The sequence below is a fragment of the Muntiacus reevesi genome, chromosome 1, assembly GCF_963930625.1.
Source record: "Muntiacus reevesi chromosome 1, mMunRee1.1, whole genome shotgun sequence".
Taxonomy (NCBI): Eukaryota; Metazoa; Chordata; class Mammalia; order Artiodactyla; family Cervidae; genus Muntiacus; species Muntiacus reevesi.
This window is the reverse complement of record NC_089249.1, coordinates 227,105,101-227,129,049: the sequence shown is the minus strand read 5'-3', so window position 1 is coordinate 227,129,049 and position 23,949 is coordinate 227,105,101. Positions and strand designations below refer to the sequence as shown.

General features: G+C 40.9%; 1 protein-coding gene across 3 annotated transcripts in view; it reads left to right on the top strand.

Moving 5' to 3' along the window:
- KLHL3 (kelch like family member 3) overlaps positions 1–23,949 on the top strand; it is a 125,429-nt gene that overhangs the window by 19,002 nt on the left and 82,478 nt on the right. For all 3 annotated transcript variants that reach the window (XM_065918594.1, XM_065918595.1, XM_065918593.1), the window contains exons 3-4: positions 10,086–10,192; positions 23,644–23,765. In XM_065918594.1, coding sequence (XP_065774666.1) covers positions 10,086–10,192; positions 23,644–23,765 — 229 coding nt within the window. The remainder of the gene's footprint in view (positions 1–10,085; positions 10,193–23,643; positions 23,766–23,949) is intronic.

Sequence of the window (23,949 nt, the reverse complement as noted above, 5' to 3'; positions counted from 1 at the left end):
TTGCTTAAATGACTGAAAATCCTGCTATGTCCTCCTTTTTTTTTTTTTTTTTTTTTTTTTTTGCAAGTTAACCACACTTTTGCATTTTTCCTTAAAAGCATCGACTTGGATTTAACCTCTTCCAACAGTCCTGGTGCTTCTCTTTTGTGTAAATTAGCATTTGCCAGTCTGTTCTGAGAAACATTTTCTCAAGATGCTCTGTGGGAAAATAGATCTGAACCAAAACAAGTTTTAAAAATGCTGTACTCCCCTCCAAGATTCATAATATATATAGGTAGATTAAAACCTCTGAGAAGTCATACAGTAAACTTCTCTAACTGAGGGTTTCCCTCATGGATGGTTTTGAACCCTCTTTGATTGTTATGTACAGACTGAGTGTTTTGTGAAACTTATTTTGGAAAACACTGGTCATTTGCTGAAACTTAAGTGAATAATCTTTGTATTAGTCAGGGTTTTTCAGAGAAACAAAACCAATAACATCTATTTTTATTATTTATTTATATATATATTATTGGTTCTGCTTCTCTGAAAAATAAGATATATGTAAGAGGACATTTATTATTGGAATTGGCTCACTTGATTATGGAGGCTGAGAATTCCCACAGTCTGCTGTCTACCTGCTGGAGAACCAGGAAAGCCAGTGGTATAATTCAGTCCATATCTGAAATCCTGAGAAACAAGAGCCAGTGGAGTATGTCTTATGGTCCAAAGGCCTAAGAACCAAGACCTCTGATGTCTGAGGGCAGAAGATGATGTGTAGTCCATCTCAAGGAGAGAGAGAATTCACCCTTCCTCCCCACCTTTGTGTTCTATGCAAGCCCTCTGTAGATTGGATGTTGCCCACCTACATTGGTGAAAGGGATCTTCTTTTCTCAGTCTACCAGTTCAAAGGCTAATCTCTTTTGGAAAGACCTTTGCAGACATGCCCACCAATAATATTTCATCAACTATCTGGGCATCCCTTATCCTGGTTGAGTTGGCACAAAACATTAAACCAGTCACAGTCTTGTTCTTCCTCATTTGGTTTTTTTCAAATGGACCACAATCTGTTTATGGTTTTGTTGGGAAATTTTAGTTCAGGTTTGGGCATGGATTTCCCTTTCGTTTTTCTTTAAATTAAAATTTTCTCTTTTAATTTTTTTAATAAAAAGAATATATTGTAGAATATTTAGAAAATACAGGTGAGGGAAAAGTCACAGTGAAAACCATTATTAGCATTTAGGAGAAGATCTTTTTTTCTTTAAAATATATGTCTCAACTGGATTTTTTTTTCTGTGGGTGATTTTTAATTTTAAAAATATTTTAATTTTATTGGGGTATAGTTGATTTACAATTGTGTTAGTTTCAGATGTACAGCAAAGTGATTTAGTTATACATATATGCATTATTTTTAGGATTTTTTCTCTTATAGGTTATCACAGAATATTGGGTAAAGGTCCCTGTGCTATACAATAGGTCCTTGTTGATTATCTGTGATGTAGTGTATGTGTTCAACCAGATTTTTATTCTTAACATTTTGTTGAACAATTTTTTTAAATGTTACTAACTGTTCTACAACTGCATTTAAAGTGGTTGAATGATACTCTATTTTTGTTTTTTTAAAAGCAGTTTCCTGTTGTTGGATGTCTAGGTTTTCCAATTCCTTGGGTAAATACTCACCGTGGTTTTGTGCAGGGCAGGATAGTGCACTGGTCACAAGCATAGGCTCTGGAGGCTGACAGCCTGGTTTTAAACTTTGGCTTCAGTGCTGATTAGCTGCGTGACCCTGAACAAGTTAATTAATATCTCCAACCTCACTTTTGTCAGCCATAAAATGAGGCTAATAATAGTTCCAGTCTTGCTGGCTTGTTAAGAGAATAAGTGCTTAGAACAGTGATAGCATGTTAGTGCTGTCCCTGTTGTTAAGTACTTGTGCACATTTACAATTATTTCTATAGAATTAATTCCTAGAAGTAGAATTGCTAACTGAAACAGAAAGCAACATAATAATAATAATAGCTATTCCTTAGATATTTTATGAGTTCCTGCAACAAAGTGAACATTCTGTGTTAGCTTATTATGATGATGATGTGCTTCAGGAGTATGGCAGTAGGTGGGACAATCAAAGCCTTGCCCCTCAATCTCACTTGCATTCTGGTGGTGTTCAAAGATTATACCAAGTTTTAAGGCATTTAAATGACTGACTGAAAAAACTAGAGTGGAATGGGTGATGCAGGGAGAGAAAGGGGGCCTGAATAGACGCTTTATTGATTTGGGCAATTTCAGTCAGAACTGGGGAGAGGCATACTTTGTTTGGAGGAAGGCCAGAGTGAAGCACCTGGATATCCTGGGGTCAGGCTAATGAAATGTTACCTGATATTCCAGGGACCTGGGATTATTTCCTGCATTATTTTCACATTCCCGCCTTCAATTTTAAGCTTTTTTTGTTCGGGCACACATGTTCTTTGCAATTTATGAATCACACAATTCACCTGTTTCCTATTCTTTATACTTCCATGGTAAAAAATGAGCTGCTGTCATGGTAACCAAGCAGCCTTCCCCCTCTTTTTGTACTTCATCACTCTACTCTGGTCAGACCAACAGCTGCTTCTGGGCCGCAGGACACTAATGACTGTTTGTCTTCTGACTTACTGGCCAGTCAGGTGGGCACGTTGTCCTTGTTGGAATAGCACCTCCTGATCAGGCCCGAAAATGAGAGACAATCTTCTATCTCATCCTTACAGTTTTAATTTCTTGTCTATCCACTGCAAACAGTTCTCTGCTTCATCTTTTTTGTTTTTTAGATTATTGTCTAGTATGGTTTTTTTTTACTATAGTGATAAAATAAAGATAATAATGAGCTACCTTAGCACACTGCTTTCTGTTATTCTTTTGAAGTGTATCTTTTTTTTTTAGCCTTTACATTGTTTTTTACTCCTTGCTATTAGTATAACTTTTTAAAATTGAAGTTTACTTGATTTACAATATTGTGTTATTAATAGTTTTAAGTATATAGTATACTGATTTTTTTTTTCAGATTATATTTCATTATAGGTTACAGGATGATTTCCTGTGGTGTACAGTAAATCTTTGTTGTCTTTTATGTGTAGTAGTTTATATCTTTTAATCCTGTATTCCTAATTTGCCACTTTCCCCTCATCTTTGGCCACCATAAATTTGTTTTTTGTGTCTGTGCATCTGTTTCTGTTTTGTACATACATTCATTTGTATTATCTTTTAGATTTCACATGTAGTATCGTATAGTATTTGTCTTTCTCTGTTCGACTTATTTCACCATACATAATATTTTCTAGGTCCATCCATGTTGCTGCAAATGGTGATTTTTCATTCTTTTTTATCACTGGGTAATATTCCAATTGTGTGTGTGTGTGTGTGTGTGTGTGTGTGATCTTAAGTTATTCATCTGGGCATTTGGGTTGCTTCCATGTCTTGGCTATTACAAATAGTGCTGTTGTGAACATTGGAGTACATATATCTTATCGATTTAGACTTTTCATTTTTTTTCAGATATATATGCTGTTTTTTAAATTTTGATAACAGGTTCATCAAGATATACTTCATATAACATGCAGTTCACCCATTTAAAGTATACACTTTAATGGTATTTATTATATTAGCAGAATTGGGCAACCAACAGTCAATTTTTGAATATTTCTATCACTTCTCCCACATCCTGTATACTTTAGCAGTAATTCCCCCATTATCCCTATCCACTCACCCCGCCCCCCCAGTACTAGATAATCACTAAGCTACTAATCTACTTTCTGTCTTTATAGATTTGACTATTTTGGAATCATATAATATGTCTTTAGTGACCAACTTTTTTCACTTAGCATTATGTTTTCAAGGTTCATTCATGCTATAGCATGTCTCAGTATTTTATTCATTTGTATTGCTGAATAATATTTCATTGTATGGATATACAAATTTGAGACCATTTGGCTATTATGAATATTGCTGCTGGGAACATTCAGAAACAAATTTTGGTGTCGTGCGTTTTATTTCTCTTGGGGGTGGGATTCCTGGGTCAAATAAAACTTATGTTTAACCTTCTGAAGAACTATCAGACTGTTTTCTGCAGCACTTTATACTTCTATCAGCAGTGTATGAAGGTTCCAGTTTCTCCATATCCTCATCAACACTTATTATTTCCTGTGTTTTGATTATAACCATCCTAGTGTGTGTAAGGAGTTATCTCAGTGTGGTTTTGATTTGCATTTCTCTGATAACTAATGATGTTGAGCATTTTTTTATGTCATCATTGATTGACCATTTCTATATCTTATTGGAGAGTTCTATTAAGATACTTTGCCTATTTTATATTGGATTATATGTCTGCTTATTCTTGAGTTGTAAGGTTTCAAGTTCTTAATATATTCCCGATACAAGACTTTTATCAGACATATGAGTTACAAAGTTTTTCTTTCATTTTGTATGTTTTCTTTTCATTTTCCTGATGTCCTGAAGCACAAAAGTTGTGAACTTTGATGTCTAATGTATTTTTTGTTTGTTTGCTTGTGCTTTTGGTGTCCTATCTAACAAATCATTACCTAATCCAAAGTCATTATGATTTACCCTGATGTTCCTTCTAAGAGTTTTCTAGATCCAGCTCTTACATTTAGGTCTTTGATCCATTGTGAGTTGATTTTTGTATATAACGTGAGGTAGAGATCCAACTTCATTCTTTTGCATGTGGATATCCAGCTAATCGGGCTTCCCAGGTGGATTTAGTGGTAAAGAACTCATCTGCCAATACAGGAGCTGTGGGTTTGATCCCTGGGTCAGGACGATCTCCTGGAAAAGGAAATGACAGCCCATTCCAGTATTCTTGCCTGGAGAATCCCATGGACAGAGGAGCCTGGTGGGCTCAGTCCATAGGGTCGCCAAGAGTCGGACACAACTGAAGCGACTTAGCAAACAAAGCACATCCATTTAATCTTAGCACCATTTGTTGAAACAACTATTCTTTCCCAGTTGAATGGTCTTAGCATCCTTTCAGAAATTAGCTGACTGTGAATGTGAGTGTTTACTTTTAGACTCTCAGTTCTATTCTGTTGATCTGTATGTCTATCTTTGTGCTATTACTATGCTGTTTTTAGCTTTGTGGTAAGTGTCCAGGTGGTTCAGTGGTAAAAGAATCCACCTGCCAATGCAGGAGCCGCAGGAGATGCAGGTTTGATCCCTAGATTGGGAAGATCCACTGAAGGAGGAAATGGCAACCCACTCCAGTAGTATTGCCAGGATAATCTCATGGACAGTCGAACCTGGCAGGCTGCAGTCCAGGGGGATGCAAAGAGTCGGATACAACTGAGTGACTGAGCACGTATGAACATAAGTTTGAAACTGGAATACCTGAGTTTTTCAACTCCTTTCTTTTTCAGGATTGTTTTGGCCATTTTAGATCACTTGCATTTATGAATTTTAGGTTCAGCTTGTCCCTTTCTGCAAAAAAGCAGCTGAGAGCTTGATAGAAATTGTGTTGAATCTGTAGAATATTTTGGAGGAGAATTGTTACCTCAACAGTATTAATCTTCTAATTCATGAACACTGGAGGTCTTTCCATTTATTTAGGTCTTCTTTAATTTCCTTCAATTGTGTTTTATAGTTTTTGGGTATAGGCTTTTCACTCTTTTTGTTAAATTTATTCCTAAAATATTTAATTCTTTTTGATGCTATTGTAAATGGAATTTTTAAAATATTTTTTGAATTGTTCACTGCAAGTGTACAGAAATACAATTGCTTTTGTATACTGACCTAATATTCTGCAACCTTCTTATACTCCTTTATTTATTATTCTAATTTTTTAGTGGATTCCTTGGGATTTTGTATGTACAAAATATCATATCATTTGTGAATAGAGATAGTTTTATTTCTTTTTTTCCAATTTGTATGCCTTTCATTTCATTTCCTTGCATAATTGCCCTGGCTTGCCACATTAATATTATCTTACTTATTAGCGGTATTTGATACAATTGATCATTCCTTCTTTTTTTGCAACCATCTTTTCACTGGGCTTTTTAGGCACCACACCCTTTTGGTTTTCCTCCTGCCTCATTGGCTGTTTTCTCATCTCTTTTGTTGGTTCTTCTTCTTCCCCCAACTTCTTAACCATTTCCTACCTGTAAATTCCAGGCCCTAGTATCCACTTGCCTACTTGACAACCCCACTTAGATGTCCAAAAGGCAGCTCAAATTTACCATGTCCAAAACTTACTCTAATCATAAATGAAGTATTTTGTGGAAAAAAGGGAGACAAGAAATCAATTAATATTTACTGAATGTTTATTATTAACACTATTCATTATCTTGTTTACAGCATGTCAATTCTGTGATTCTCAGGGGTCTTGAATCCTGGTCAGTTTGATTCCAGGATCTGAGCTCCTTCCTAACATCTCTACTATATTTCCTTTAGACACATTATGTATAACTCAACTTTCTCCCCTCCAGATTGTCCTTTGGAGTAGTATGTGATTGCTCAGAAAAAAGAATCTCACAGGATCTCTGGTGACTGGCCTCAGAAGTGCTTATGAGCCATGCAGTGCCTCTGGAGCTGCATCTTCCCTTTTCTCTGTGTAGTGGAGACGAAGATGTCTCCAGTGTGAAGAAAGGTGGTGGGAAAGCCTACTTTGAGTATTTGGCAAGTTTTTATTGTTTACTTTCCCAGGTTAGAGTTTCTCTGGCCTTGAGATGTACCTCCACTTCTCAGAACTGCTCTCATTTATTTGCTGACTGGATTCTCCATCTTTATTCCTTGTTCCTTCTTGTCTCTTCTTCATTTGTTCAAGAATTATCAGCCTTTCTGGGTTTGTGTAAAATATCCCACTTTATTTGCTTTCCCAGTAACTGACATTGAAAATTTGTTCAGCATCTGTGTCTCATCTGTGTCAATACTTTCCTTATTAAAATATTAATACTAGTTGCCAAAAAATTTACTTGTCTTTTTAAATAGCCCTGATAACTCTATTTTCTCTCCCAAATCTTTAACAGAAGTGAAAATGTCCAAGATGAATCTGTTCATGTTGGGAATACATTTTTAAAATGTATTTTATCCAAATTTAAACAAGACTATTCTCAAGCAGTACCTACAATCTCATTTGACCCCCATGGCATATGTCCCAAGGCAGCTAAGATGAGAAAATTGGTGGGGTCAATTTGTTCATATTCTTATAGCCTGTTGAGGCAGAGCCAGTTCTGTTCCCAGTTGAGCTGGTCTATTCTGATAAAGTGTGTGTTTAGGGTGTGCTCTTTACGGCAGGATGAGGTCCCACCCCCAGGTTTTGCCTCTTGGTGCCCAGAGGTCTGACCCTTCCCAAAGCCCCCTCACTGGTTCCTTATTCCGTGTGCTGAATCTTTCCTGATCCCCTTTCCCTTTTGAAGTTAACCTAGCTTCTGTCTTTTCCCATTCTAAGTGTCAACCAACCATGAGGCAGAAATGGTACTGTACCTGGAGTCAGAACTGGATTGAAGACTAAGGCTTTTGTGGTTTTGGGTCACCTCTCTGAGCATCATAGGGTGATCTCTAAGAGCATTTGCAATTCTAGCCTTCCCAGGCTTGATGACTCTATTTCTCTGAAAAGTGAACCTGGACTAACATCTGAGTAGTTGGCTTAATATGCTCTACCAGGGAGGGCAAATATGTAGCTTCTCTTCCATCTGCTTACCATGGGAGACTCATTATATTATCTCATCACTCTCATGTGGAACCCAGTCATGACCTCAGACTTCTCAATTCAGTATCAGTTCTGTTCAGTTGAGCTGCTCAGTTGTGTCCGACTCTTTGCGATCCCATGGACTGCAGCACCCCAGGCCTCTCTGTCCATTACCAACTCCCAGAGTTTATTCATACTCATGTCCATTGAGTCGGTGATGCCATCCAACCATCTCATCCTCTGTCATCCCCTTCTCCTCCCACCTTCAATCTTTCCCAGAATCAGGGTCTTTTCCAGTGAGTCAGTTCTTCGTATCAGGTGGCCAAAGTACTGGAGTTTCAGCTTCAGCATCAGTTCTTCCAATGAAATATTCAGGGCTGATCTCCTTTAGGATGGACTGGTTGGATCTCCTTGCAGTCCAAGGGACTCTCAAGAGTCTTCTCCAACACCACTATTCAAAAGCATCAGTTCTTCGGCGCTCAGCTTTCTTTATGGTCCAACTCTCACATCCATACATGACTACTGGAAAAACCAGAGCTTTGACTCGACAGACCTTTGTGGCAAAGTAATGTCTGTGCTTTTTAATATACTGTCTAACTTGATCATAACTTTTCTTCCAAGGAGCAAGCATCTTTTAATTTCGTGGCTGCAGTCACCATCTGCAGTGATTCTGGAGCTCAAACAAATGAAGTCTCTCACTGTTTCCACTGTTTCTCCATCTATTTGCCATGAAGTGATGGAACCAGAAGCCATGATCTTAGTCTTCTGAGTGTTGAGCTTTAAGACAACTTTTTCACTCTCCTCTTTCCCTTTTATCAAGATGCGCTTTAGTTCTTCTCTTTCTGCCACAAGGGTGGTGTCATCTGCACATCTGAGGTTATTGATATTTCTCCCAGCAATCTTGATCCCAGCTTGTGCTTCCTCCAGCCCAGCGTTTCTCATGATGTACTCTGCATATTAGTTAAATAAGCAGGGTGACAGTATACAGTCTTGACGTATTCCTTTCCCTATTTGGAACCAGTCTGTTGTTTCTTGTCCAGTTCTAACTGTTGCTTCCTGACCTGCATACAGATTTCTCATGAGGCATGAGGCAGGTCAGGTGGTCTGGTATTCCCATCTCTTTAAGAATTTAAGTTTGTTATGATCCACAATTCAGCATAGTGTGCAAGTAACCACTGCCAGTGGATCACAGTTGAAATGTGTTTAATCTTTCTGTCTTCCCTCCCACTTCTAGTGCTTCAAGCTGAAGGAGGGACTAGTGGTGACCAGGATACTATAGAAGTTAAGAACGTGGGTTCTTGGGTTTAGCTCCTTATATTCAAATCCTGTCTCTACTGCTCCCTTTCTGTGTAACCTTGGGAAAGTTACTTAATGTCTCTGGATCTCAGTTTCCTTTTTTTGAAACATGGGACATAATAATAGCTAAATATCTTAGGGTTGTAGAGAGGATTAAATGAAATAATATATATTTTTTAAAGTGCTTGGAACAATGCCTGGCACATGTAATTAAAAAAATGTTAACTATTGTATTGATAATAGCCATGATAAGAATTTGAAAGGCTGGTAGAGGAAAAATTCTTGAATTGGTAGGGCTTGTGGTATCCTTTCAGTCTTCAAAGTAGTCAAATATTCATTCCCTCTCTGAGTGTAGGCTGATCCTGTTTAAAATATCATTCCTTCCTTCCTTTATTTATTAGTAAAAATTTGAGCCTGCTGTGTGCTATGCATTCAGCCAGGTGTCTAGGATATAACAGTAAATAAGTCCTTTTCAAAGGTTTGTCACCTTGTTTGGGGTGAAAAACAAGTAAAAATGTGGTTACAGTTTTTTTAATAATTGTAGTGATTGGAGTTTGCACAGGGTCTTTAGGGAGCTCTGTGTATATATGTGGAGTTTCTTTGATGATAGTCTTAAACCTGGGTGGGAAGAGAAATATACTTGAGTCCTCCAGACATGGCTGGCTTCTTACCAGTGTTTTATAGGCAGTGAGTGGATCACTTGGGGAATAGCTAATACCTGTTCTCGCTGGTGGCACACCTCAGCGGCATGCTCGTGCTCCTTGGTGTTCATTCAGCCACTCAACTAACAATCTGAAACTTTCCCCACTGCTCATTGAGCTGTCCCCCTGTCTCAGTCAGAGCTGGTAGAGTTGGGGAGCAGAGATGTGAAGACAGATGGAAGAGCCCTGAATTTGCAGCTACATTGTAGTTGGATCTCTACAGAGTTGAGTGCCTCAGGAAAGCATGAATGTCAGGCTTATCAGGGACTTGAAAAAGGTGATGAGTCCATCCCACTGCCTGACTCAAGATATGGCAGATCCATTTGACAGCCATGGCCAGTGATAGTATGGAATGTGGGTGGGAGAAAAAATACTCTTGTGTGGCTGAGGGTGGGTGTTTGTGCTGTGACCCATCCTTTCCCCTCACTGGTGTTTTACAGCAAACAGCTATTGTGTGACGTGATGATTGTGGCAGAAGATGTCGAGATAGAAGCCCACCGTGTGGTCCTGGCAGCCTGCAGCCCCTACTTCTGTGCGATGTTCACAGGTATGAGGGGCAGACAGTAAACCCACACGTGTGGGACTGCAGTCCCAACTGGGAGAATGTTGAGGGTGGTGGTGTGAGTGGGGGAGGAAAGAGAAGGCTCCACCCCAAGGAGCTTTTATGTGCCAGATTCTTTGCTCTGAACTATGGAGGTACAAAGAATTGTGATGGACCCACAGCCTCAGCCAGGCCTGTCGAGCATGCAGCCCCTATTACAGTTCACTCTTTTTTTTTTTCCATTTATTTTTATTAGTTGGAGGCTAATTACTTTACAGTATTGTAGTGGTTTTTGCCATACAGTGACATGAATCAGCCATGGGTTTACATGCATTTCCCATCCTGATCCCCCCTCCCACCTCCCTCTCCACCCGATCCCTCTGGGTCTTCCCAGTGCACCAGGCCCGAGCACTTGTCTCATGCATCCAACCTGGGCTGGTGATCAGTTTCACCCTAGATAATATACATGTTTCGATGCTCTTCTCTCGAAACATCCCACCCTCGTCTTCTCCCACAGAGTCCAAAAGTCTGTTCTGTACATCTGTGTCTCTTTTTCTGTTTTGCATATAGGGTTTTTGTTACCATCTTTCTAAATTCCATATATATGTGTTAGTATGCTGTATTGGTCTTTATCTTTCTGGCTTACTTCACTCTGTATAATGGGCTCCACTTTCATCCATCTCATTAGAACTGATTCAAATGAATTCTTTTTAATGGCTGAGTAATATTCCATGGTGTATATGTACCACAGCTTCCTTATCCATTCATCTGTTGATGGGCATCTAGGTTGCTTCCATGTCCTGGCTATTATAAACAGTGCTGTGATGAACATTGGGGTGCACGTGTCTCTTTCAGATCTGGTTTCCTCGGTGTGTATGCCCAGAAGTGGGGTTGCTGGGTCATTTGGCAGTTCTATTTCCAGTTTTTTAAGAAATCTTCACACTGTTTTCCATAGAGTCTGTACTAGTTTGCATTCCCACCAACAGTGTAAGAGGGTTCCCTTTTCTCCACACCCTCTCCAGCATTTATTGCTTGTAGACTTTTGGATAGCAGCCATCCTGACTGGTGTGTAATTGTACCTCATTGTGGTTTTTATTTGCATTTCTCTGATAATGAATGATGTTGAACATCTTTTCATGTGTTTGTTAGCCATCTGTATGTCTTCTTTGGAGAAATGTCTGTTTAGTTCTTTGGCCCATTTTTTGATTGGGTCATTTATTTTTCTGGAATTGAGCTTCAGGAGTTGCTTATATATTTTTGAGATTAATTCTTTGTCAGTTGTTTTGTTTGCTATTATTTTCTCCCAATCTGAAGGCTGTCTTTTCACCTTGCTTATAGTTTCCTTTGTTGTGCAAAAGCTTTTAAGTTTCATTAGGTCCCATTTGTTTATTTTTCCTTTTATTTCCAATATTCTGGGAGTATATCTACCTAAAGAAACAAAAGACCTATACATAGAAAACTATAAAACACTGATGAAAGAAATCAAAGAGGACACAAACAGATGGAGAAATATACCGTGTTCATGGATTGGAAGAATCAATATTGTCAAAAAGACTATACTACCCAAAGCAATCTGTAGATTCAATGCAATCCCTATCAAGCTACCAACGGTATTTTTCATAGAAGTAGGACAAATAATTTCACAATTTGTATGGAAATACAACAAACCTCAAATAGCCAAAGTAATCTTGAGAAAGAAGAATGGAACTGGAGGAATCAACCTGCCTGACTTCAGACTATACTACAAAGCCACAGTCCTCAAGACAGTATGGTACTGGCACAAAGACAGAAATATAGATCAATGGAACAGAATAAAAAGCCCAGAGATAAATCCACAAACCTATGGACCCCTTATCTTCAACAAAGGAGGCAAGAATATACAATAGAAAAAAGACAACCTCTTTAACAAGCGGTGCTGGGAAAACTGGTCAACCACTTGTAAAAGAATGAAACTAGAACACTTTCTAACACCATACACAAAAATAAACTCAAAATGGATTAAAGATCTAAATGTAAGACCAGAAACTATAAAACTCCTAGAGGAGAACATAGGCAAAACACTCTCTGACATAAATCACAGCAGGATCCTCTATGACCCACCTCGCAGTTCACTCTTTGGAACAAAGTTAGAATTACGGTCCGTGAATTCTCAGACTTTGTTGTGTATCATAGTCATGTGGAGGAGCTTGTTAGAGATGTAGACTCTTGGGCTCACCCTCAGGCTTCTTCCCTCTCATTTTGCAGTTCGGGGACACTGAGACTGAGAGCAAGGAAGGGACTTGCCTGAGTCACACGGTGAATGAGTGGAACTTGGCTTATGGACTCCTGGCCCAGGGCTGGCTGGCCTAGCTGTTTCACATCTTGTTAGCCCTTAGCCATTTCTTCTAGGCAGGGGCCCTGAGCTTCCTCTAGCATTTTTACAGGGGTGTTGGGAGAAAGAGTGGCTCAGATAGTAAAGAAGCTGCCTGCAGTGTGGGAGACCTGGGTTCAATCCCTGAGTTGGGAAGATCCACTAGAGGAGGAAATGGCAACCCACTCCAATATTCTTGTGTGGGAAATCTCATGGACAGAGGAACCTGGCCCGCTACAGTCCATGGAGCCACAAGAGTCAGACGTGACTTAGCGACTAAACCTGGGAGAGAGTTGGGAGACATGATGGCGGGGCTTGGGGTGGAAAGAATAAGACAGAAGTATATTCACCATCTGCATTCTGTCCCCGTACCTTTGCCAGGTTTCCAGGGAGTCCCTGTTTCCTGGACATGCCAAACAGCCTTGTCCATCTGTTGCACGTGTGTTACTTCTGAGTCCAAATTCCCTTAAGCCCATGGACTGAGCTTCCTGTCTGCAGTACCTCGCAGCCCTTCCCCTGAGCCAGGCGCAGGCAGTGCTGTATCTATCATGGCTGACTGAAGGCCAGCTGGCCCAAGCGTGGCCCCTGGATGCGGTCTGGTGTGCCTTCCACATTTTCACCTGTGCCCTGTGCTTCCTCTGAGTGTGGTCACTGTCATTCTGCACTCTTGTCTGTTTCCTGGTGCGTGTGCTGCCCATGCTCTGGAGTCTCATGTACTCACCGCTTATCACCCTGCAGTTTATACTTCAAGTGCCGCTTCCTCTCTGACCACCTGAACCATAGTTCCATACTAGGTCTTTTACTCCATAACTCATCTCTGTTTTTTTTTCATAACTCTTATCACTATCTGAAAATCATATTGATTAGTTGTGTAAATATTTTTTTTTACCTGTGTCTCCTTATTGGAATATCAGTTCCATAGAGATTGGGATCTTGTTAGTTTTGTTTGTTTCCAAATCTTGAGTACCTGGTACACACTAGCATTAAATTTTTTTTTAAAGGAAAAAAATGTCTCCCACCCTTGATTATGAGTTCTTGGACGCTTGGGGACCATGTCTTCTCACTGTCGAATCCTTAGTGCCCACTCCTGGGCCTGGTGTTTAGGAGACAGTGAACAACTGAAGGTTAAACGAATGAGTGTGCGATTGCTAAGGATGGGTGAGTATAGGCACATTTTTCCTGAATAGGTTCTTGTCCTTTTCCTAATATAATACACAGCCTCTGCTGGGCAGGAATGGTTCTTGATGGGTGGCTGGTGGTGCGGACTTGGAGCTTGTTAATTGAGAGTTCTTCACATAGTTCTTCACATGTGTGTCCTCTCTTGGCTTATTATGTAAAGGACTGATCTCAACCTGGAGCATTGCTTTTGCTAAGTGCACCAAGCCACGCTTACCTCACTTTGAGCCTTGTACTAGGAATTCCATAATGCAGCCTGGAAAACCAGCTGCTTTCATTACCTGGAAATTTTGAGGCACTTCTATTTGAAGTAGTCTCAAACTCTAGTAGTAAGGTTTTTATTTCTTTATTTCCTTGTCCTTCATCCATCTTTCTTTCTTTTAAAATAATTTATCTTATCTACAAATTTAGTTGCAACTTTAGTAAATAGTTCTGCCAGTCATTTTTCTCCATGTATGTGATTTTAAAAGTCTAGTATTGAAAGAGGAGTCCACTTGCAATTGCAGTGAATTATAGTTTTGGCTCCTTTTTTTTGCTAATCAACTTGCCTCTGGGGTCATGGAAGTGCCTAAGCAAAAACAAAGTGATTTTAAAAAGGGAGAGAAAATATGCTTCTGGATCAGATCTTGGATCTAGTAATTGAAAGGAGGAGAGAATCGATAGAAGAAAGTAGTCTAATATGTGGCCCAGCCCATGGCGTCCATTGAATCTGGTTAATATTCATCCTCCTATCTTTCTTTCCTTCTATCCATTGTCTGTCTGTTCATCCATCCACTCACCCATCCACCTTTCCATATGTTCATCCAAACACTATTCATATATGTTCATTACAGAAAAAAATTAGAATAAGAAATACTTGATTAAAGTGTGTGCACATTTTGAATCCTTGTGAGACATGTGTCTCAACTCCAAAACACTTGGAACAGTTGTACCAGCATATGCTTCCATCAACAATGTATCAGATTTGTGTATTTTTTGAGGCCCTTTGATTTTGCTTAAATGTTGGTAAACAGGTACAAGAAAAAAGTAACTGCAAAATTTTGTTCTCATTATCAGGTTCAGCTTCCAAATGCATAAAATTAATAATGAAAAGGTCCAGCTGACTCTTGTTAAGTCTGTTTCTATTGGCATGTTTAAGGCCCCAAAGAAGAGAAAATATATGTGGCTTTCTTCTGACTTGAGTGGTGTGATTAAGATTTTTTACTCAGACTTAACATGTTTTTATTTGTTTGTCTGCTGAGTTCATATTGCCCAAATGTCTGTTGATGGTTCCAAGTATCAGCCCCACTCCTTGACAGTGTCCTTCCCATAACTTGGAATAAATGTGAAACTGAGGTCTGAGTGCCCACTGGAGAGTGTCCGAAGGCAACCAGCCTGTGAGAGGGTCTGGGATGGGCAGTCACCTGAATTGCAGTCTACTCCTTTAAAGTGGTGTGATTGGAGAGGCCAGCAGGGCTGACCCTGTCCTTTTCCCTGTGAGTATGGAATACTTGAGATTCCCCTGAACCCCTTTCTCCCCATCTAGCACCTTCATTCCAGGGGAAGATAATTTCCCCAAAATAGCCCAGTCACTTTCCCCCCCCTCTTTTTAGCATGCCCTTTACTATGGGTTCTGTGTACCTATAGTATTGGTACTCCATACAGATCACTACATATCATCCAGAATTTTAAAAGCAGTCCCATTTTATGGTATTAAAAGAACCGAGTTCTAAAGAATATGTGGGCTAAGGAAAAGACATTTGAGCTCCATCCCAAAAGAAGCCCTAGGAGTGAGCTGTCTCATTTTTCTGGTTCTAGTGTATTGATACTACACGCTGAGGCTGATTAGATTGGCTTTTTTTTCTTTTTAAAGAAAAGTTGCTTTTAGATGCAGGTTGATATTTAGCTGGTATCTTTGAATATATGGTGACTAGAAATACGGAGGAGAGTCAGGAATGTGCTGGAGGTAAGAGGCAAGGGACTTGGAAGGAGTGGACACCAACCAGCCAGAAGCAGAACAGTCAGGGCCAGGCTCTCTTACTCACCTCTAGGTGTGCACTCATCACATAGAACCACTGTTTCGGGCTTTCTTCATGCCTGACTCCGCCAGGCCTTGGACCATGTTTGTGTTCTGAGTGTCTGAATGATGTATTGATGTCTTTGAAGATCTTTGCATATCGTACAGTTTAGCATGACTTAATCCAAAGCAATGGAGCAGGGAGGGAGGGAATACGGGGGGGGGGGGGGGGGGGGAGGGGGCGGGTAGAATCTTTCCTTTGTATTAAGAGGGCCTTGAGGGAGTAGTTGGAGTAGATAAGGTCTGGCCTCTGAGGATTTTGCCCCTAAGGAGTTAAAGTTTGGTAGAATAGTTCAGGGGGGGTGGAAAAAAAGGAAGATCAGAGTCTGTGTGGGATTGAGGAGAAGTAGCCTGGTCTTCCATGTGTCTTTTAGAGTTGGTTACCTCAGGGCAGAAGCTTACAGTGTCATAGGATTTCTTCTTCGTGTCCCTAACACACCACATCAAAGTCAGATGTCCTTTTGTGGCTTAAGTGTCCTAGATTTGAGGTTGTCATGTCTAAAAATATGTTGCTCTTGATATAGAAATGGTGAGTTTTTTTCAAGAATTGATTTGGATGTAGTTCAAGCCTGTGTTGATGTAGTTCAATACAGGCTTGTATAGTGCCCTGGAAAAGAGACTACTGTTCAGACCCCTACCAGCATCCATTAAGGTGCAGCTGATTTGACAAGATGGTCTGGGGTAGACTTGTCTGGACTTGGCGTAGCTCATTCTTGAAATTTCAGATATTCACTGGAGAGAACCACTGGATGGAAATTTTTTATGAGTGTTCATAGAAGAGGTTTGAAGTTGTTGATGCAAAGGCCTCTTTGGTATGGATTAAACATAGGGTGAATGCCACCTTCATTAGAGGATGGTGTGGTATCTTAGAAAGGGCTTTGGAGCCATCATGACCTGACTCCAGCAACTGATAGGTTTGTAAGCAGTTACTTAACCTCTGTGATCCTGTTTTCTTGTTTGTGAGACTGGGATAATAGCAATAAAACAATAATAACAATAAGCAGGGAACAGATACAGGTAAGAGAAATAAGACACCCAATACAGAATGAAAGTGTGAAAGTGTTGGTCGCTCAGTCATGTCCGACTCTTTGTGACTCCATGGACTGTAGCCCGCTAGGTTCCTCTATCCATGGGATTCTCCAGGCAAGAATACTGGAGTGGGTTGCCATTGCCTTCTCCAGGGGATCTTCCCGACCCAGGGATCGAACCTGGGTCTCCCACCTTGCAAGCAGACTCTTTGCTATCTGAGCCACCAGGGAAGAGCACCCAACAAAGAATAGGTACTTAATAAAGCTAACTCTTTATTATGTGTAGAGCACGTCATAGTTTACACAGCTCATGTGGATGTGTGGGGTGGCTCTGATACCTGCTTCCCTGGTGGTGGTGAGGGTTGACCTGAAACATCTCTGGCTACATAGGCATTTCCTTTCTGATTTGGTACTCTAGCTGAGGAGAAAGACCTCTCCAGGTGGAGGAAGGCTGAGATTTCCAGGGAGGCTGTGTGCTGGGGTGATCTCCAGCACTGCAGTTCTGCTGAATCCTGCTGCTGCAGTTCTCACACTCTCGTTATCTCCTTTGAATGTCACACAGCTTTGGCGTAAAGGCAGGGCTGGGAATGTCCTTATTTCACAGGAGACAGAGGTCAACCTTTTGCAGTTATCTGGCATAGATGGCTCACCTGCAAACCTTACCTGCGGGAGGCTTGGCTGGGATTCAGCAAGGTGGCAGGTTATTTCTTTCCCTCATGTGATGCTAACATGTGGCACAGGTCTCAACTCTAGCCAAGAGTTGGCAGCCTAGATATTAGGACTTAGACAGATGAAGGTTAGGGGGTGAGAGAGTGTAATAGCTATCCTAACACCCAGGCAGGATCATTGTGCAGAGGGTAAGGATCTTCTGTTTTCTTTTTGCCCAGATCATGAAACTAAATGTCAACAGTAAGGATTCAGTTGAGGAGTGAAGAGTTCTGTAACACAAGGACTCCTGAATGCACTTTTTCTTCCCTTTGCTGTACAGCTTTGAGGGGTGGCTGGTGGTCTGCGTCTGGCTCTTTGGAAAGACCTCACAGCCATTCTACCATTCCTTTCTCACTCTTGAGGCTCCTTTGACTGAATAATGGGGTTGGGTTTCTATCAGCGACCTAGGATATGAGCCAGTGATTTTCTAGTCCTCCTGTCTTATGTGGTGGTGAAAGATTCCCCCCGTGGCTCCTCAAGATGCACCTCCTCCCGCTTCGGGCAGTCTTCCACCTGAAAGAAGCTCTGTTGTGCATGTCAGCTTCCCTGGTGGCTTTGACAGTGAAGAACCTGCCTGCAGTGCAGGAGACTTAGGTTTGATTCCTGGTTTGGAAGGATCCCCTAGAGAAGGTAATGGCCACCCACTCCAGTATTCGTGCCTGGAAAATCCCATGGACAGAGGAGCTTGGCAGGCTGCAGTCCACGGGGTCACAAAGAGTCAGAACGACTAACACTTTCACACTTTGGTGCATGTGATGTGCTTGCTAGGTTGAGACTATGCCTTGCTCTTCTGGGTTCTCTATGCTTCTTGGAGACTTCTAGGTGCTGGTCTGAAGGTAGAGTCTGAAGATTTAAAGAAGTTTAAGACGTAGTCCCTTAGTCTAGCTGCCATCATCTTTCACCCAGTTTACTGCAGCAGCCTTCTAATTTGTCAACCTGCCCCCATTTCGTTCCATCAGTCCCAACCCATTTTCTATGCTGTAACTGTACTCATATTTACTAAATAAAAATCTAATGTATTCCGTACTTGCTTAAAGTCTGTCAAGGGCTCCCCATTGTCCTTAGAATGAAGTCTAAATTTCTCTGCATGGTGCACAAGGCCCTCACGTTGTCCAGAGCCTGCTTGTATCTTCAGCCATCTCTCCCCCTTCCTCCTTTTATATGCTGTGCTTCTGCCAGACTCAAATTATTATGGCCCCAGAATAGGTCAGGTTTATCAGTCTGATGAAAACAATGGATTCTTTCCACAAAAAAGTGTATATGTGCTCCTGTATGCTCATTATTTTGCATACAGTTCAGGGTAGAGGAATCCCTGCTTAAGAACCTTTTAGATTGAGTCTCCTTTTCTTGCATTTAACACACTTTGAAATTGCTGGTTTACTCATCTTTCTACTAGTTTGAGTTCCATGAGGGCTGGGAACATGACTTGTTCACCATTGTCTCCTTGGGCCTTGCCCATAGGGACTGTTTGATACTTGCTTATTGAGTGAGTGAACAAACAAATATCTGCCCTTGCTAGGTAGATCATGATCTATCTGGAAGAACAGGATATGATGTTGACAGAGGACAAAAAATGTACAACTAATGTTTCCTTTCTTTTTCTTTTTAAAATTCAAGTATAGTTGCTGTTACAACATTACGTAAGCTATAGGTGTACAGTAAAATTCACAATTTTTAAAGCTTATACTCCATTTATGGTTATTATAAAATATTGACTATATTCCCTGTGTTGTACAATATATCCTTGTAGCTTATTTTATTAATTTATTTAAAAAATATTTATTTATTCTTTTTGACTGTGCTAGGTCTTCATTGCTGCACAGGGGCTTTCTCTAGTTGCAGAGAGTGGGGCCTGCTCTCTAGTTGTGTGTAAGCTTCTTATTGTGTGGCTTCTCTTGTTGCAGAGCACAGACTCTAGGTGCATAGGCTTCAGTATCTGTGGCATGTGGACTCAGTAGCTGTGGCTCGTGGGCTCTAGCGCACAGTCTCAGCAGTTGCAGCACGCAGTAGTTTTGCTCTGTGGAGTGTGGGATTCTCTTGGGCCAGGAATCAAACTGGTGTTACCTGCACTGCAAGGCAAACTCTCAACCACTGAACTACCAGGGAAGCCCTGTAGCTTATTTTATGCCTAATAGTTTGTATCTCTTCATCCCCTCCCCTCTTCCTTCTCTGCTAGTAACCATTAATTTGTTCTTTACATCTGTGAGTCTGATTCTTTTTTGTTATATTCACTAATTTGTTGTATTTTTTAGATTTCACATATGTGATATGATACAGAATTTGTCTTCCTCTGTCTGACTTTTTTCACTTTAGCATAATACTCTCCAAGTCCATCCATGTTGCTGCAAATAGCAAAATTTCATTCTTTTCAATGGCTAAGTAGTATTCCATCATATATACAGACCACGTTTTCTTTATACTTACCTGTTGATTGATGCTTTGGTTGCCTCCATATCTTGGCAGTTATAAATGATGTTTCTGTGAACATTGGTATGCATGTATCTTTTTGTATTATTGTTTTTGGTTTTTTTGGGGGGATGGGATATACAGCCAGGAGTGGAATTCCTAGGTCATATGGTAGTTCTATTTTTAGTTTTTTGAGAAACTTCCATACTGTTTTCTACAGTGACTGTACCAATTTACATTCCCACAAATAGTGGTGGGAGGGTTACCTTTTCTTCACATCCTCACCAGCTTTTGTTATTTGTGTTCTTTTTGATGATAACTGTTCTGACAGGTGTGAGATAACATCTCATTGTGGTTTTGATTTGCATGTCACAGATGATTAGTCGTGTTGAACATCTTTTCATGTACCTGTTGGCCATCTGCCTTTCTTCTTTTTTGAAAGTTCAGAGTCTGAGGTGGCTGGGCTGGGCCTCTTGGGAAAAATCAGCAGAAGAGGGCTCTTGGGTTAACCTTGAAAATACAGGGACTTACAGGGTTTATGTTCTGTCCTCTAGAAATATTTTTATCAAAGTAGCAGAGGTGAGTGAAAGAGCAAGAATGAAGAAGACTTTGATGATTTCTCCTACTTCAGAATTAACTTTAGTCTGTGGACTTATGAGATGTCAAGAGAAAACCTCTCTTGTTTCTTTCTTTCTCTGCTCCAACAAGTATTTAAGTGCTTGTTATATGTCAAATGGCTTCCCTCGTGGCTCAGACAGTGAAGAATCTGCCTGCAATGCAGGAGACCTTGGTTCGATCACTGGGTTAGGAAGATCCCCTGGAGAGGAGAATAGCTACCCACTCCAGTGTTCTTGCCTGGAGAATCCCATGGACAGAGGAGCCTGGCAGGCTACAGTTCATGGGGTTGCAAAGATTTGGACAGGACTGAGTGACTAACACTTTCACTCTTCACTTTAGGAATGCTTTTGTCAAGGTCATTAGTTAGGGTCAGGTTTAAATTATAGAGGGATTTATTAAAAATGACATGAGGTCTAAAGTTAGGCCAAAGGTTGAAATCCCAGCCCTGCCCTCTTACTAGATGTGTGAAAATGCCTCTTGATATGCCAATTCTATAATTTATAAATTGGAAGCAATATCTCGTACCTCCTGGAGTTGTTACAAGGACTAAATGAAATAATGTGTGTAAACCCTGAGGGCCTGGCATGTAGTAGCAACTATTATTACTACCACGTTCAGGGTTTGTTTAAGCTGACATCTTTGTTTGATGCAGTAATTTCTACTGGTTCACAAATATATTACATTGGATTTTACGAGTCCTTATGATTTATATTAATATAAGTCTTCAATTTCCTATAAAGGAAATTTATCAGAAAAGCCATGGTCTTTGAGGCCCTAGATTTTTTTTTCTCCAATTTTTCCTTGCTTGATGTAATTTTAAGTACTTAGTGCAGAAATTTTTGATTTATATAAAGAAGAAAGGAAAAAAAAATCCCATCATCTAGAAAACTGTATGTTAACATTTTCTGGGTATTCAAGACTGATGAAAATGATTGTTCATCTCATCAGAAAATCAAACTTTTGCCCATATGTACAAATACTTTCATACAATTTCAGGAGATTCCACTTGTTTACCCCCAAGATACAAAACCCTAACCTGACTCCCAAGCTCTGCTTCCATAGAGCGCAAGCAGTCAGGCCAGGCTTTCTCTGATTTCACACTCACTAAAGACTCCTGAGTCTCTTGGTTCTTGTAGTAAGGTTGCTTTTTTTTTTTTTTTCCCAGCCTTTTTTCTAAGGTCCAAATTCTTAAGCTGAGAATTGGCTATCTTTGATGATCTTTTGCAGTATAAATACCAACTGGACCTTTGCTAGTGAACATCTTCATAGCTGTTTGGAGAGAGGAATTTAACTTTTGATTTCCTTATGTGTGTGTTCTTATTTGTCATGGAGTATATTCAAGAGAGAGATTGTGAAAGCTTGTTTTCTGGGTAGAGGAGAAACTCACCATCTTTTCCTGTTTCCTCTTTGCCTCTTTGTCCTGTCTCAGGGCTCTTTGTGCTGAGGGCATTTTGCTGGCTTCTACCAGCAGTCTGAGAGAAGAGAATAGACTGGGGATCACTGGGCTGCCTGATCAGTGGGAGCCAGCAGGGTTTGGAATAGGTCTCCACACCCCCATCTTTCCTCCCTCTCTGGCATCATTCATATCTAGAGCTGTGTCAGGATGGGAACTGTGGATTGGTGGAGGAATCACGCATAGTCCATGCAGCTTGGAGGTGGGCGTCTGCAGCCCACGTGCTGTACTGTACTGTTTTCTTGGCTCCAGTGCACAGATTCCACAGACAGAAAACAACCGCCCAGACTCTGTTTTCACGCTCATGTAAGGACTTCTGAAGCCCCGTTTCTTGCAGTCACGTCGCCCTGCATCTCAGTCTACAAGGACACATCTTGCCTGTCTTTCCTCCTGAAACCAGCAAGATTTGTTGAATGAGCCTGGCTCTAGACAGAGCCGTGTGCGCTGTATAGAGAGAGCAGGCTGTGGTCAGGGGCCTCGGGACTGTGCACTCGTGTTGCCTCTGCTGCCCTAGTTCACAGGCCTGTGTTCTCTCTTTCTTGGATGGTTATCAGGGCCTCCCATCTGTTCTCCCTGCCACTGGTCCAGCCTCTACCAATGCATCCAAAATTTCATTCAAAGACACCCATCTGTTGATGTCACTCCCTCGTTTAAAACCGTTCAGTGGTGCTACTCTTAGGATAAAGTCCCAACTCATTTGCATGGTTTACTGGGCTCTGCAAGTCCTGGCTCCTAGCTGTCTCTCCAGCCTCCTTCCTCTCACTGTCACTCCACATACCAGCCATGCTACCCTCTCACTGTTCCCCACATTTATCCTTTTGGCACTTTTCCGTTATTGCACTGATGGTTCCTGCATCCAGCTCATCTTTCCTCACCTTTGCTGCATGTGGAATACCCAACTCAAATGTGACCTCCTATTAGGAGGCCTTCCAGGATTCCACAAATAGGGTGTGTTGCTCTATCTTCTGCATTCTTTGGATTTAGCATACCACAGTGATTACTAGTGTGGACTCTAGAGTCAGACTCCCAGCTTTCAAGTCTCGCCTGGCCCCTTCCCACATGTGTGACTGTGGGCAAAATGAATTACATTTACTCCTGTGCCTCAGTTTCTTCATCTGTAATATGGGGTGTTAAGAATAATGCTCTTAAGTCATTGGTTAAAAGAGGCAATAGTTTAAAGTGCTAAGCCCAGTGCTTGGCCATAGTTAGCACTCAATAATTGGTTTTATAAAAAATTGTTCTACTGGTACTTTGCATATCTCTCATCATCTCATGTAGTTTAATATATCTGCCCTACTAAACCAAGTGCTCCTTGAGGACAGGTTCATATCTTGTTCACTTTCTCTCACCCCCTGTGTACAAGTTTGCAGGAACTTGGTTGAATGCTTTCTCACGTATAGTTTTGCCTTCAAAATGAAAAGGGGCAATGGACAGAGTTAGGGGATGCTTGAGATTGGGCTTGTGGATGATCCCAGACCCAAAGTTGATGTGACCTTGATGTCTGCTAGTGTGTCCTCCTCTGTGGCTGAGTGTTCCTTTTCCTGGCTCCAGGAGCACAGATAGTGCTTTTGTTTTGCCAAGACAGGGTAGGAGACCATGTGAAAGTTAAGCACATCCTAGGCACCAAGTTCATGTCCATTTTGTTTTTGTTTTGAACTGTAGGTGACATGTCTGAGAGTAAAGCCAAGAAGATAGAAATCAAGGATGTGGATGGGCAGACCCTGAGTAAGCTGATTGACTATATCTATACGGCTGAGATTGAGGTGACTGAAGAGAACGTCCAGGTAAACTCAGCTCCAGCTAATAGCTCAGCGTATCATATACTCAGCGCCCCACCCCCTGCCCCCATTTATATCATCATTTTGTTTAACCCTCACAACAATTCAGTTGGTAACTGGAGAGGAAACTGAAGCTTCAAAGAGAATGGGTGACTTGTCCCGAGATACGTGGCCAGGGCGAACGACCCTC